The following is a 14528-nucleotide window of genomic DNA, read 5'->3' as shown; positions in this document are numbered from 1 at the left end:
CCCCGCGGTCATCTCTTGCTCCTCAGTGTATCTCACATCTTCTCCAGTGCCGAGGCCTGACGCCAGGATATCTTGTGATAGACTCTGTTTTGTGTGAAGGTGTGTGGTCCTGAAGCACAGTCCTCCTCGAATTTCTTTCTCGTGCCTGACTGATCATCTCTCAGTGTCCTACTTCTTTGGATATCTGCAGCTGCTTCTCATAATAAATCATTATGGACTACGCCACCAAGGATAGCTGGGTCATGGAGCCGCCCGTCAAGCCCTCCTACCGCTCCAACTTTGTTGCTGCCACCAAGCAGAACGCCAAAGACTTCATCTACCGCTTCGAAGTTACTTACGGCCTCTACGTCATGGATTTCTGGGAGAAGACCATCGTCTACATTATCCTTGGTCTCATTATGTTCTTCTCCCTGTGGAAAGCTGTCATCCCGCTCTCCTTCGCATGCTTCCGTCTGGTTTCGCATCACTTCGCGCTAGAGCCAAAGGGCCTCCACAGTGTGCTGGAGCGCTCCGCTCAGCAAGAGCTCAACGATCTGCTCCTCGGCGGTATTAACACCACTTTCAATGGGAGCTCGCATGTGATCCATCTGTAACTACCTTCCACTGTATAGACGGCGGTCTCTAGACAGAGAGGTCGGCGTAGCATTTTAACGGGCGTTCTTTGCCCGAAGAGGAGTTTCTTGGTAAGCCCCCTCCGAGCCATTCTCCAGTTCATCATTAACAAAGACCAGGCTTTATTGATTTCGATATGACTTATACCCTTACTATGAGTCGACCTCTAGTATTACGAAGAGATGGATTGTCAGCGCATTTGTTTTCATTGTAGTTCGATCATCAGGGAAAGGAATCGAAGGTTGAGGAAGCGAGCAATTTTACAGGGGGACAAAAAATCACCATTCGCTACTGGGAAGCGCCGTTGTGCTGCACCCATTCATCACGATAACGAAAATAATGTTAACCACGCAACTATGAACCTTGACAACGTTTGTTCGGTGGTCCTCTTGCTGCGAAATCGTGCTTACGCTGGTGGCTTTGTAATACCGAGCTACACCGTGGCTCCCCCGCACGATTCCGTGGCACCAACCAACCGCAACAAACACTTCTCAATAGGGATCCAGCGGAATAAAGCGTCACCTTCGCGGAGGGTACACCGTCTTATAAGTCCTATCGCCGCGCCATGTGATAATTTGCATCTCACATAAGCTTCCTCTGTTGCTTACCGGGACGTTCCTGCGCACGTGGCCCGCAAGCCAATCAGCGTCCAGAACGGGGACGGGGAGGGAACTACCACCAAGACGTTCCCCAACTCCCCACATAATAAGCTCGCCGGGTTCTTTTTGGGACGATAAGCGCGAAGATTTACTATTGCAAGGGCCCTTTATCTTACATCATTCCGGGGCATCAGGTACCAGCCCAAACCCACGCGGCTGGATCACAACCCCAGTCCAGTCCCACAAACTTAGCGCGAAAGATGGGAGCACCCACAGCTGTGGATCATGACGTGTCCAAACTACGCGCCCTCCCGCACCTGGTAAACTGATTTTCTGTGCGGAAGGGCGTTGCTGGTTGGCTGGAGATAGCTCCGTTTATTTTTGCACAGCCTCACCGCGCGCTCCCGAAATAAGCTAAAACAGACATATGCTTATATGAACCTCATCTCTATCTCTCAACGAAAAGCTTGATCCATGCTTCACGCCTTCTGAGTGGGCCGGAACTCTCGGCACGAATTTCCTGGAAGCTGTTTATCGGGTTCCACTCTGTTGGCGCGATTCTGCCAAGTTGGATAGACGCGAGTGGGTACGTGGTGATCGGCAGGCAGGGATCACTGTTTTTTGCATTGATTATTTGCGTGCGGCTGAATCAGACAGCGCTAAGAAGGCAGTGTGTCTTTGGAGTCGGGGCGGTGATTGGTTGGAAATGTTTGGGGTTGGCTACACGACGTATTCGTATAACGGTCCTAGACGTGATACGGAGGACGGTGTGTGGCTGGTCCACGTGCATGTTTGATGGCGCCGATCTCTTCGCGCTTGTCTGCAACTTTATTTCGACTACCTGAGCCTCGCTAATGTTTTTCTTATTTGCAGGTTTGTTGTTCTCCTTGGCTGGCATTGTTTCCTGTCAGAGCCAAACATGCAATGTTCACATACATTGTTAGCGTGCGGTATTCAGTGTCAGTGGGAAAACTCAACAATGATGACGACTATACACTACAAGCAGATATTTTTAATTCGGTTGGAAATGTGCTTCTACTTGGATTTACATTTTGGAAACAAAGTTTTAAGCAGAAATTATGCTTATGAGGTGTGTATGATTTTTGTGTTGTAGTGAGAAGTATGTAGAAAAGCGTGAACTGGTTGGTGACAACCAAAGGACAAGTCGCTCTCTTGTTTTACAGAAGGTTCTTTAATACAAACGGCAGACGGAGGCTCGTGCTCGGGTATTCCATTGGACAGTCATTGCGCCTTTTCTTGGACCTAGCGCAGGGCCACTGCGACCACCCGACACAACTTACGACGCACCCACTCCGCCCGATATTGTGCGCACCCAAATTTACCCTACATTTCAAATATCGAGAATCAATCCCAAGACGTCGAGTCAAATGGCTTCTTTGCAGCTTGCCTTCCAGGACAAGGATGATCCAAACAGCGATGTTGCGGATCATGTTCATACCGCTGAAGTCGCTTCTTCTGACAATGAGAGTCAGCAAGCTGGAGACACCTCTTCTGACAACGAGAGCCAGCAAACCGGAGACACTTCCGCTGACAATGAGAGTCAGCACGCTGAAGACTTGAACAGCACCGACGATGACAGCGACAGCGACGAGGATAGTGACAGCGACGAGGATAGCGACAGCGCTAAGGATGTTTCTTCAGGCGACTTGGCCCAGTGGCTTGAGAGCCTCAACGACACTCCTGCTTATGTTCCCCCGGTCCCCCGTCTTCCCGTTGGCACGGATGCCCAGAACTTGCCTTTTCGGGTGTCTACCGCGGGTCCTCCGCCTTTGTCATCCAAAGTCCAGGAGGGTAAGATTGGTCACAAATACGACATCTGGCAGAACGAATGGTTCACTGGGTGGAAGATGGAGCCCGATATCGACATCATCCGTAACATGATCAAGCCTTACGCTCTCTTCTGTGGCCTTCCAAACGACGATATCAGGGTTGAATTCCTTGCAGCGGGCTCGTTCAACAAAGTCTACACCGTCCAGGCCACCAACGCTGTGACTGGCGCCACTAGCGAGTGCATCTTCCGCTGCGCCATGCCCGACTTCCCGTGGTACCGCATGCAGACTGAAGTCTCCACCATCGAGCTTGTTCGCCACCATACCACCATCCCTGTTCCCAAGATCTATGCGTTCGACTCATCCATGGACAATGCGCTTAGACTCGAGTGGATGCTGATGGAAAAGATTCAAGGCCAGACTTACCGTGCTGCCGAGAAGAGTGAGGCTATGAGCTCCGAATTGAAAGTCAGGGTGTATGAAACGGTTGCCGACTGGGTCGACCAACTCTCTCGCATCACTTTTGACAAGATGGGCTCCATCTATCATGACTGGGACAAGCCACTATCGGACATTTCCTCATACAAGGTCGGCCCTATGAACCATGACGACTTCGTTTACGACCTGCGCCTTGATCTTCCTGTTACCCGTGGCCCTTTCTCCAGTATGCGCGATTACCATCGTGCTCGTCTTGACTTCAATCTCGCTGAGGTTCTCGACCCTCGCATCAAAGAACGGGCCAAATACTGGACTAATTACAACATATGGGACGACGCTTTCGTCAACGTCAACAAGATCCACTACGAAAACCCTTCAAAAATACGTAGGCGCGCGGAGGAAGAGAAGTATGAGCGCGAGGCGAAGCTGAAGTACATGGGCGGGGCGGTAAGACCCAAGCCGTCCATCCCTACCGACGACGGTGGCCGCTTCTCTGAGGCTGACCGCTTGTACCCGCGAAACGGCTTTATTGAGGAGCGCTCCCAGCCCTACTACAATCTGCCAGCCGTCGAGGCCATGCCGAACTACTGCTTTCGTCTGCAGAACGTCCTCCCTCTCCTCTTCAACGACCCGCCGTTTGCGCCGCAGTCCTGCGCCCTCCACAACCCCGACATACACTCGAGCAACATCTTCGTGGATACCGCGTCCGGAACCGCCATCGCCCTCATCGACTGGGAGAAGTGCTTCGCAGCGCCCATGCGCACCATCGCCCGCTACCCTAATCTCGTCGACGCCATTACCGACCTCAAGAAGCCTTCGCCGTGGACGTCGGAAAGTTCCAAGAACTTTATGCGCGTTGAAAAGGAGCGAATATATGAGAGAAACTTGGAGGATCTGCATCTGCGCCCGGTATTCGACCGCCGTCTCGAGCAGCTGGCTTCTCCATTCCTGGAGCCGCGCGATAAGCGTGATGAGGGCTCGCCTGAGGAGTTTCTCGACAAGCGTATCTATGACATGGCCAGATTGTGTATCAAGAAGGACTAAGAACTTGAACGCTGGGAGGAGATGGCTAGGGAGCGCTTCATGGATTTGTGATGGTTCTCCTTATGATACCTGTTTTCGTCAAGGGCAAACACTTTCCTCGTCTGGATGAGGGATTTTACTTCAAGATGCCGGCTCACAGGTAGAAATTGGTTAGATAGTAGATGGCAGCTATCCAAGAGATGTCATTTCCTGGAGACTATGGTCTAGTATGATCGACTGATAGGGACAGGGTCAGGATGTATTGACGGTTACCCCGGCAAGCTGGGAGGTTTAAACATAAGGAGCCACGAAGTAGATGTAGAAACACACTTTCCCGAGGGGAAACTTTAATTGTGTCTGTTTTGGTGGTCTCTTATTATTTGCTACTAAGCTTACAGTGGACGCTTGCCGTTGGCGCTTGCTTCTGCTGTTCTGCTTGTAATTTGCTTCTGGGGATTGTTGTCCGCCATGAGTGCAAACCAAAAGAAAAGAAAGCAATTCTCTGACAAGTTTTGGGCTAGTGTATAGCTCTCTGGAGTATCTTCGGTGTGGCAGTTGTGTTAGCTGACGTAAGGGTGACCGCTTGCTCTTCTATTGGCCAGAATGGTTTCCGTTGTCCGTTGTTAAAATACAATTTCGGAGCCTCGCGCCCTCAAATGGACCACCCGCCTTCCCCGAAAGTCCCATCCAAATTTATCTTACACTTCACTCTCAAAATCAGCAATTGGACACCAGACTCGATGGCTTCTCTCCAGCTTATCTCTGAGGACGATGGCCCGAACAACAATGTTGCGGTTCACGTCCATGCTACCGACGCCGCCTCTACTGGCAATATCATTGGAAAACACACCGAGAAGACCGACGTCAAGGACTCTGATGACGAAGAATCTGGCGACAAGGACTCTGAGAACGAGGACCCTGACAACGAGGATTCTGACGACGAGGACTCTGACGATGAGGACTCTGACGATGAGGACTCTGATGACGAGGACGCTAACGATGAAGCTCGAGTTCCTGGAGGTGATGACCTGACTGAACTTCCCTTCCGCGTCACTCTCACCGGCCCACCTAAACTTTCCACCAAGCTCCAGGAGAAGGCCATGTTCTGGGGGTACCTCGGTTACCGCCACTGCATCGACCCGTTGTGGAAGATTGATATCAGTGTCGAGCTTATCAAGGAGACTGTTCGCCCTTACATGCGTCTCTGCGGTCTTCCCTCCGAAGGCTTTGATGTCGAGTTTCTCGCCGAGGGTCGCTGGAATCGGGTCTACACCATCTCCGCCTTGAAAGACGGAGTTGTCAAAGAGTGTATCTTCCGCTTAGCTCTTCCCGACTTTCCCTGGTACCGCACCCAGATTGAGGTGTCGACTATGGAGTTCATCCGGCATCATACAAGCATTCCCGTTCCCCGTATTTACGCCTTCAACTCGTCTATGAAGAGCCCTCTAGGCCTTGAGTGGATATTGATGGAGAAGGTCCAAGGCCGCACCTACGCTGATGCCGCGTGGTCACTCAGCTTCGAGACGAGGACGAACATCCATCGTAAGGTTGCGGACTGGGTTGATGAGCTTTCAAGGATCGAGTTCGACCAGATCGGATCACTCTACCACGATTGGAGCAAACCGCTATCCGATAGGCGTGCCTACTTCGTCGGCCCGCTGAACGAGGAAGAATTCAAGTCCGATCTCCGCCTCGACCACAAAGTGTACCGCGGTCCCTTCACCAGCATGCAGCAACTCACCAGCTCCCGCATCGCCTTCCCCATGGCCGAGGCCCTCGACCCTCGCATGGAGGAGCGCGCCAAGTACTGCCAGGCCAAGGAGAAGGCCAAGGAGGACGGCGACGACACGTTCAAGATCGACGAAGATTTGGAGGTTATCTCGGATCCGGAGTACACTCTCGAAGTCCTGAAACGCATCCCAGGCTACTGCATGGAGCTGCAGAGCATCCTGCCCATCGTCTTCGCCGGGGAGCGCATCGGCGTGCCCGGCCACTATCGCCTCGCCCACATCGACATCCACTACCAGAACATCATGGTCGACGACGCCGGCAACGCGGTCGCCCTGCTCGACTGGGAGCAGACGATGACCATGCCCCTCGAGTGGACCCCGGTCTACCCGAAGCTTGTCGACACCAATGAGTACGACAAGCCTGAGCCGTGGACCATCATCGGCCCACGCAACGAGCAACAGGCCGAGGAGGAGGACGACTACGAGCACTACCTCCTGCGCTTCGAGTTCGAAAAGCGCCTGAAGGAGCTGGACTCACCGCTCCTTGGGCACAAGGCCGACTGTACGGACCTCCAAACCATCGAGAACCACCTGGAGATGATGCACCGTGCTTGCATGGATGACGATAGCGATGAAGACGAGGTCTTCGTGTTGAGGGTCAAGGCGAGGGCTCGTAAGGCTTTTGCTAATTCGGTCGGGATTGCTTGATGGTTCAGAAGCTATTCGTGACGGCTCAGCACTGGATTGCTATATTGAAGAGCTCTATCGGCGAAGCTGCAGGACGGTTGTGTTTTCTAGTGCATGCTTTTTCCCTCTCATCGTTCCTTGGTAACTTGGTTGATGCATGTTAGTTCTTCTGGCTGAGAAGAAAAACATCGGTTCGGAAAGCTTGCTGAAACATCTACATAGCTGGTCGGTGTGGCTGCGTACGAGGGGACTGATTGATTTCCTCTTATTCTTGTTTCTTGGAGGGGCGCGTGCAGATGTAGGCGATGTTCAGGGAATTCAGAATAATGGTGCTGTGGGTTTGATATCTGCCGATGGTGCCTTCTAGCTACATGACCAACATTTGAATATGTGTTGCAAGCGATCTCGTCGCGCAACTTCCATGTCTCTGCGTTGTTCTAGGGGGGGTTTATCATACATTGTTGCCCAACAGTCTACATGAGCTGGCTCCTATCACGAGTAAAAGCATGCTCAGCACCAGGAAATTGTTCAAATTGTTCCAGCTAATGTATAAATCACAGATTCCGGCGGCTTGGATACCTCAAGAAGACGACTTATTCAGGACGCTGACCACAAAAGTCATCCCATGCGAACAATGCCAAGATTGTCCAAGTAGAGAAAGGTAGGGCCGTGACCTCAAAGCCCAAACGCGACCCGCCAAGGTGCCTGTGAGAGAAGTATTAACCTTAAAGAGCCTTGCTTCCAAGTGCTAAGCCAAAAGAATGCTCAGGCAGGTCGATCAGCAGAGCGGACGACATTGTGAAAGTGGTCGGAAAAGCAAGATGGAGACTTGCTTGCCGCTTGCATGTCTCTTCTTCCCTCCCCGCTCCTGTCTCTATTGTTCTCCGCGGAGTCCGGCGCGGGTGTTTGCCAGATTGAGCTGGCCTAGTGGAGTGAAGACAGAGAATCGTGCCCGGCCCATCTCGCCCTTGATCTGGTGGTTGTTCTAAGCGCCGTCAACCCTTATGCGGCACAATAGATCATGGCCGCTCTTCTGTATAGTGTAGTACCTAGCAGCCTTGCGTCGTCAGCTTCTGAGTGTTCCCGCTCTGGAGTGGATGTTGGGGGGGATCTCGTGCGGCGCATACACGGGATTGAGACAACTTTTCTTGATATTGCCTAATAGGGCGGGTGTGGTGGGCTTTCCCGCCCGACAGCGGGCAGATTGAACGGCAGGCCATCTGGGTGAGCCGCCGGGCCGTAGTCTTCCAGGTCCATGGTGGATCCGCGAAAGTGCGTGCGCAACGGTGCCGGATGGCGGCGTCGCGGAAGGTCTGAGCCGCGTTGTCAAGGGCGGTTGCCTAGGGTCACACATGCGAGATCTGCTGCAGGTATTATCCGACGATATGTGTTAAGCAGGCAGGACAGCAGACAGGTGACTGTTCGGCGAGGCGCTATCCTCGAATCAAATCGAGCGCGTAGTGTTAGCACAGCGCGCGCACTCCAGAAACAATGCCAGCGCGCGGAGTAACCCACATGATGCGAATACAATCACTGTCCTCGACGGCCCTCTTAACCTGGGCCAAATTTTGCTTTGCTCTTCCTCTTCCTTACCTCTCCACCCACCTCGCCCCCCAAGTGCTGCTCGCAAAACCCGCTCCGCTTCGACAACGCTCCACGGCACTTCTTCTCAACGTCACTCTTCCAGTAAGACCTGCTTCCCCCTCCTCTGAAGAACTTGCCTCTGACAGACACCTAGCACGTAATCGAAACCATGGGTGTTCAGAGGAAGCAGTGCTTCGACGGCTCTGGCTGGCCTAAGGATCTCAAGAACTTCCTGGACCTCTTTTCCGACGAGGAACTCGGCTTTGTCATCATGAGTTTCCAGCCTGGCAAGAGAGACAGCCTCGTCAGCGGTCCTCAGTACACTCATCATCTGGACTATGAGGGCCCGAGCAGTGACGGAAAGTGGCATCTCTTCTCTGTTGCTCCCGACTCCGGCGGCACCAAGGCCTCTGAGAAGCTTCCCAAGGGAAAGACCAAGTACGTCTGCCATATCGGAATCGCCCAGAACCTCTTCTACGATGTCCCGGATGGCTTTGGTACAATTGCCCGCGCCGCCTTGTGGGCAAGCAGGGTTAATGCGGTCAAGTCCAGCACCCACTACGTCCTGGTTGATGGGTCGATCCATGCGACCCTTGAGAAGGCCATCGAGGCTGAGAAGGAGTTGCTCAAGTCAAAGGCGCCCGCTGCGACCCACGCTCCCAACGGAAAGCCTTACTGGAACTGGGAGGAATGGGGACACCCACTGACCAACGAGGACTTCAAGAAGTACGAGACCCAGAAGCCGAAGGACAAGAAAAGCCAGCAGCAGCAGCAGCAGAACAACTAGAGCACTCCCTCGACAACATGGGATCTCCTTCCGGCTCTCTGGCTTTTCTGCTCACGGTCGAACGTTCTGTTCCGGTTCAAGCTTCGTGGCTTACTTGAGTCACCTCACCTCATCATGGCCGACATTTCCTTTCTTTTTTGATGCGAGCACTTGCGACATGACTTTTCTTGCTGTCTACTTGGCTTGAAGACTCTTCCCAGTAGACACATTGCCTACCTTCCGGACAGGATGTCATTTCCTACAACCGAGTTTTGGAGTTTGGTTCATTCATCCATTTCGGGACTGGAGGGTTCACCACCCAATAGTGTCCGACAAAAGTGTTTTCGGTCATCGGTCTTTTTACTGACGGGTTTGGTCTTCTTTCTGCACGGCGACGGCGCAGATACGGGTTTTGCGCTTTTATTTCTGCATAGCATGGCTGGCTTCTGGGACATAGCGGCATTTGGGATGGTGTTCAAGGGCACTTGAGCATCAGGCTTTTCTGCATAGCGATGGAGCTTCTGGAAGGGTTTAGGGCATGGTTTCAAATCTCAGAAGATACCCTTTCCATTGCTTGGGGTTGAGGTTGGGTCTGGATAAAATTAGAAAAAGTACAAAAAAAGTAGAAAAAACAAAAACCCCCCACTTCTATTACTTCATGCTCCTGGTGATAGTGGCGAATTCATGCGACTTGGTGCGGCCATGATGATATGATGAGCAATGCACCAGAATGCATGATGGACAGGTAAGCTTCGCGGCGGGATAGTTTGCAACGGCGCCACCATCAGTCTTCCGCTGTCCAGCACGCTCTTCCTCGCCCTCATCCTCGCCGCCAAGCAAAACTGCTTTAAGCAGCCCGTCATACTCCTCCGCCTCTTCTTCCGCTTGTCGCGCTCCAGCGCCGCCGCCTCCGCCGCCACCTTCGCCCGCGGCTTCGTCTTCCTTAGCCGGGAACACTACACCCCGCTGCACCTGCAATCCGCGCGCGCGCGACCTCTCCTAGCACACTCCAGTCTGCTCACGCCTCCCGCTCATTCGCGACGAAGCGCTGATGACCCTCGCGACCGGCGGATTCAAACTCGCATCCCTGTCGATGTGGACGCCCCACTTAGCTATACAGAGACCAAGGTTGATGTTGTTTAGAGATGAAAGTTGGCAACGCTGCGAGGAGGGTATTCAATGAAAATTACCTTTTCCGTGTCTTTTGACTAGTCTGCCTCTTTCTATCTTGATGGCCTCCTCGCATGAGAACACATCAAGATTTCTGATGGCGGGCCTTTCGATGATGTGGACGACGTCGTTCACCGCCTGTCAGTTATATGCTTCATCTTGCTCCACCTCTCGACCCGAGCTGTCGTCTGGAGTGTATGGGGAGAGTTTTGATATATCGGGAGGCCTGGCCGAGAAATCATACTGAACTCGTGTGGCTTTATCAATGCTAAGGAAAGCAAAAAGCCTCCCAACAGGAGCACACGTGGGCACGCCTTTCTGAAAATGAGCTTCTAGCTTCGGAAAGGAACCCATTAAGGCTCTTCCTGATTAACTTACCGTAAAGTTCTCCATTCAGTGTAAAAAAGGATTTGTTCGCGTCATAATCAACGCCGCAGCCAATGATGTCATCTTTCTTCAGTGGATAAAATGACTGCCAGCGAGCTGATTCTCCGCGAAAGATGGCTTCTAGCCTAAAAGGTTCCCGGCTGCGCAGAGCAGCATGGCAGGACTTGGGGCCGATTTTGGTCTTGCCCGTGCCGGAGAGAAGTTCCGTGCAGCACAAGCCAATTCCAGCACTATACCTGGTGTCCTGGTCCCTGAATATTGATTGTGAGCATAATATGGCATATAATGGATTTCTTTCCTTACCGCGTCGAACCAAGTATCTGAATTTGGAACCATATCTTCCTCGCTGTCGCAACGAAAGGATGGTCTGATCGAACGTACTGAGTCATCCACTTCGCTTTGGCACGTGCGAAGTATTTAGTCATTCATCACATAAAGAAAACGTGTCTCCGAATGATTACCTACCTTCCAGTATCTGCTCAGATCCCGAGATCTCGATATTGTTGCGGATTTCGTTGAGATTAATGAAGGTTGAGGGGTAAAAGCATCGAAACAGAGGCCCATCTGCCGACACATGCCATAAAGCCTTGCTGATACTATCGTGACCATTCTTGATTGCAAGAAAAAGCGCAGTCCACTGGTGACGATCCAGGATATGTGGATCAGCACCTCTATTTAGCAACAACTCCACGACATTTAGGTGACCTCTGGACGAAGCTGCGTGTAGTGCAGAACCATAGTCACTGCGAGTATGGTTTGGGTCTGCTCCGAGACTGAGCAACACGTTGACTGTATCGAGTCGGCCCCAGAATGACGCGATTTGGAGGAGATCCCCGTACTCTCTGCCTGAACGGAGAGTCCTCGCAATCTTCGCCCGGCGTCTTTCAAGCACAGGTCTTATTCCTTTATCGTAGCCCGACTCGCAAGCAGCATAAAAAGGTGTCTCACCATACTTGTTTGGTGTCAAAATGTAAGCGCCACGGCTTAACAGCATGTTCGCAATCTTGGAGTGACCTCGCCAGCAAGCATAATACAGAGCAGAGTTCCCGAAATGATCGGTTTTGTTCGGTAGTGCGCCCTTGTTTAGGAGGATCCGTGTCCAGTCCTCGAAATTCCGTATGGAGGCCCAGATAAGAGGATACGTTTCCACTCCAGGCATTAGGAAAGGATGTCTGCTAGATTCTGGGAAAACATCTCCCCATGAGCAAGTGACCTCGACGTTTGGATCCGCGTCATACTCCAAAAGAAGCTCCACCAAGTCCTTATATCCTCCTAAGAGAGCCGTCATGAGTGCCGTGCAGCAATGGTCGCTGAAATTGCCACAGACTTGGTCCACATCGGCGCCTTTCTCGAGGAGTATCCTGACAACATCCATTTGGTGGTGAGCGCAGGCAACCTGAAGTGCAGAGCTATATTCTCCTTCGCCGCTATCATCATCGATGGAGTCAGGATCCTGAGATAAGAGATCCTCAACCGTATGTTTCAAGCCGCTCATGGATGCCAAATATAAGGGTAAGAAGACCGCGTAGGGATAATCGTTCTCATCGGAATATTCATCATCATCGGAATGCTCCTCATCATCGGAATATTCGTCATCATTGGAATATCCGTAATAATAGGGAGATTTGTGATCATCGGGAAGTTTGTGATCATAAGTTGGCATACAAGTTTGTTCCTCCGGGTTGTAGATGAGACTGGTACAGATGAATAAAGCCTCTCTGTGTTTGAAAAACTCGAGTATTGATTTTCGAGTTGCTTTATCTTCCTCTGCTCTTTTTGCATGTTCAATCCAGTATTTTGCCGCGTACTCTGCGAGGGGGAAATCAAATATCATGATATATTTGAGCCAATTCCTCCATTTTTTGAGACGTGACAAGTATGCAAGCAAAACTCTGGTGATGGATTCATGAGCTTTTGATGCATGCAGATTATTTTTGAATGAACCCTTTTCCCCAGAAGAAGCCAAATACTCTTTGACGGAGAAATGTGCCAGCTGTATTTCTTGTGTGTCCTCTGAGATGGTTACCAAACTTGTGCAAAACTTCAGAACACCCCGTGGGTCCGGCATTCTGTTCTTTTTGTCAAATTTTGGTTTGATTTCGGGTGTGGTCGCTAGTATATCGATAGCCTCGTCGGTTTTCAGAGGCCTTTCCGCGTGTATGAGGAACTGCAAGATCCGTGTGGAGTTTGACAAATGTTTCTGGGGAATTCCGTCTAAGATACGTCTGTAGGTTTCATCGAGGGTATCAGGCAAAGTATCCAGCGCCTTCAGAATATCATGAGGCATTTCGTATTCCTCCAAGGCATCGAGCTGGCAAGCGGCCCACCGGAACCTATCCTGCATCAGTAACTTGGAGATCTTTCGGAGGTGCGTATGAATGAGCGGCTTACATGCCGTCGGCTTTCTCGGTAAGCTTTGTTTCAATCTTAGTCAAAAGACTTTCGTACCCTTCCCATTTTCTTGCGAGCTTGCTCTTCTTTGAAAGCTTCGGCAATGCATGTCCCACATCGCGGCCCAGCTTTTGCCGGATATATGCTCGAATGTCCTCACTCACAGGACTTTTCTGGAAGCTGAAGGTTTCGACAGGTCTTTCCCACTCTTCAATGGAGGACTGAATGTCTTCTAGTTTGCGACTTGTGATGAGGATGCGGCAGTCAAGATTTCCGAGCCATTTCATCAATGGTTCGCGTGACACACGTTCACATTCGTCAAGTGCGTCCAGTAAAATTGTGAAGTGTGGAATTTCTTTCGACATTTTCTGAAACGTATTGCAAAGAGATTTGAGGTCAGGTTGGTTTTTTCCGTCCCCACATTCACAATAGAGTTTGCTCAGGTGTTCTTTAGTGGTTGTGTTGAGGCCGGAGAGCTGAAAGATCAACGATCGGACCATTTTCTCGAAAGATTGCTTATTGGTATCGCGGAAGTCAAAGAAGAAATAAGCGAGACTCATTTCTTCAGTAGCGCTTTGAAGGTGCTGAATGGTTGTGCTGCTGAGAATGGTTTTCCCGCAGCCAGGAATACCATGCACCCAGAGGGCTGATTTCGGATTTGTTTTCCAGACTGAAAACTCTGTGCTTTCTAGGAACCACTGCCCAGTTCCTTCTAGATGTTTCCCCTTTGCAGCATTGTGATTTATCGAGGGATTTGGAGGTGAAATCCATGTCTCAATCTTCCTGTCTTGATCGCTTTGGAAAATCCGGCTTGTGTCTTGTACCATCTGCTTCATATCTTCATGTAATGTCAGCAAGTCATATTTAAAGGCGCCACAATGAGATTTGGAAATATCGATATGCTAACCTTTCTCAGGTATGCTACATTGCTTGACCTGGTCCACTGGCATATGAAAAAAGAGCTCCCTTGCATACGCGGCCGCAGAAGCAGCTGCATATGGTTGCCAGTCGTCGCTCTTGGATTGGTCGGCGTAGTCTGATATTCCCCGGATGACAAGGCAAGGGAAGTCCGCTAACGCTCCAGCTGCCTCCATCTCAAAACAAATTGCGCCAAAGGCCTCAGAAAGCTTGTCGCGCCATTCTGCGTTCTTTACTACCTTTTCGCCAGTCGCTATGGTACCCCTATGGACGACAATCCACTTTGGGCAACCATCATCGTCCATCGCTTCGAATCGGCGATTTCGGACGCCTTGGATCTCACGATCGTACAGGGGATCCTTCGCCTTTCCGGGGTATTTGTACTCAGGTAGCATTTCAAGGCTAGTGTCCACCCTCTTGAGGTGTTTGATAA

The 14528-nt window shown here is 51.2% G+C and overlaps 4 protein-coding genes across 4 annotated transcripts; all 4 read left to right on the top strand.

The window, feature by feature from the left end:
* Positions 1 to 212: 212 nt before the first annotated feature.
* On the top strand, positions 213 to 593 carry LTHEOB_4236 (Multidrug mfs transporter; the record flags this gene model as incomplete). The annotated part of the gene is made up of 1 exon (XM_035513248.1): positions 213 to 593. One exon carries the CDS (start codon positions 213 to 215, stop codon positions 591 to 593), a length of 381 nt encoding a protein of 126 aa, XP_035374940.1.
* Positions 594 to 2599: 2006 nt separating this feature from the next.
* On the top strand, positions 2600 to 4483 carry LTHEOB_4235 (Aminoglycoside phosphotransferase; the record flags this gene model as incomplete). The annotated part of the gene is made up of 1 exon (XM_035513247.1): positions 2600 to 4483. The coding sequence occupies one exon, from the start codon at positions 2600 to 2602 to the stop codon at positions 4481 to 4483; it is 1884 nt and encodes a 627-aa protein (XP_035374939.1).
* A 635-nt stretch (positions 4484 to 5118) lies between these two features.
* LTHEOB_4234 (Aminoglycoside phosphotransferase) lies at positions 5119 to 6900 on the top strand (the record flags this gene model as incomplete). The annotated part of the gene is made up of 1 exon (XM_035513246.1): positions 5119 to 6900. The coding sequence occupies one exon, from the start codon at positions 5119 to 5121 to the stop codon at positions 6898 to 6900; it is 1782 nt and encodes a 593-aa protein (XP_035374938.1).
* A 1732-nt stretch (positions 6901 to 8632) lies between these two features.
* On the top strand, positions 8633 to 9250 carry LTHEOB_4233 (Secreted protein; the record flags this gene model as incomplete). The annotated part of the gene is made up of 1 exon (XM_035513245.1): positions 8633 to 9250. The coding sequence occupies one exon, from the start codon at positions 8633 to 8635 to the stop codon at positions 9248 to 9250; it is 618 nt and encodes a 205-aa protein (XP_035374937.1).
* Positions 9251 to 14528: the final 5278 nt, after the last annotated feature.

Source organism: Lasiodiplodia theobromae, assembly GCF_012971845.1.
Source record: "Lasiodiplodia theobromae strain AM2As chromosome Unknown scaffold_11, whole genome shotgun sequence".
NCBI lineage: Eukaryota > Fungi > Ascomycota > Dothideomycetes > Botryosphaeriales > Botryosphaeriaceae > Lasiodiplodia > Lasiodiplodia theobromae.
The sequence above is the reverse complement of the archived record's forward strand: the minus strand, read 5'-3'. Positions and strand labels throughout refer to the sequence as shown.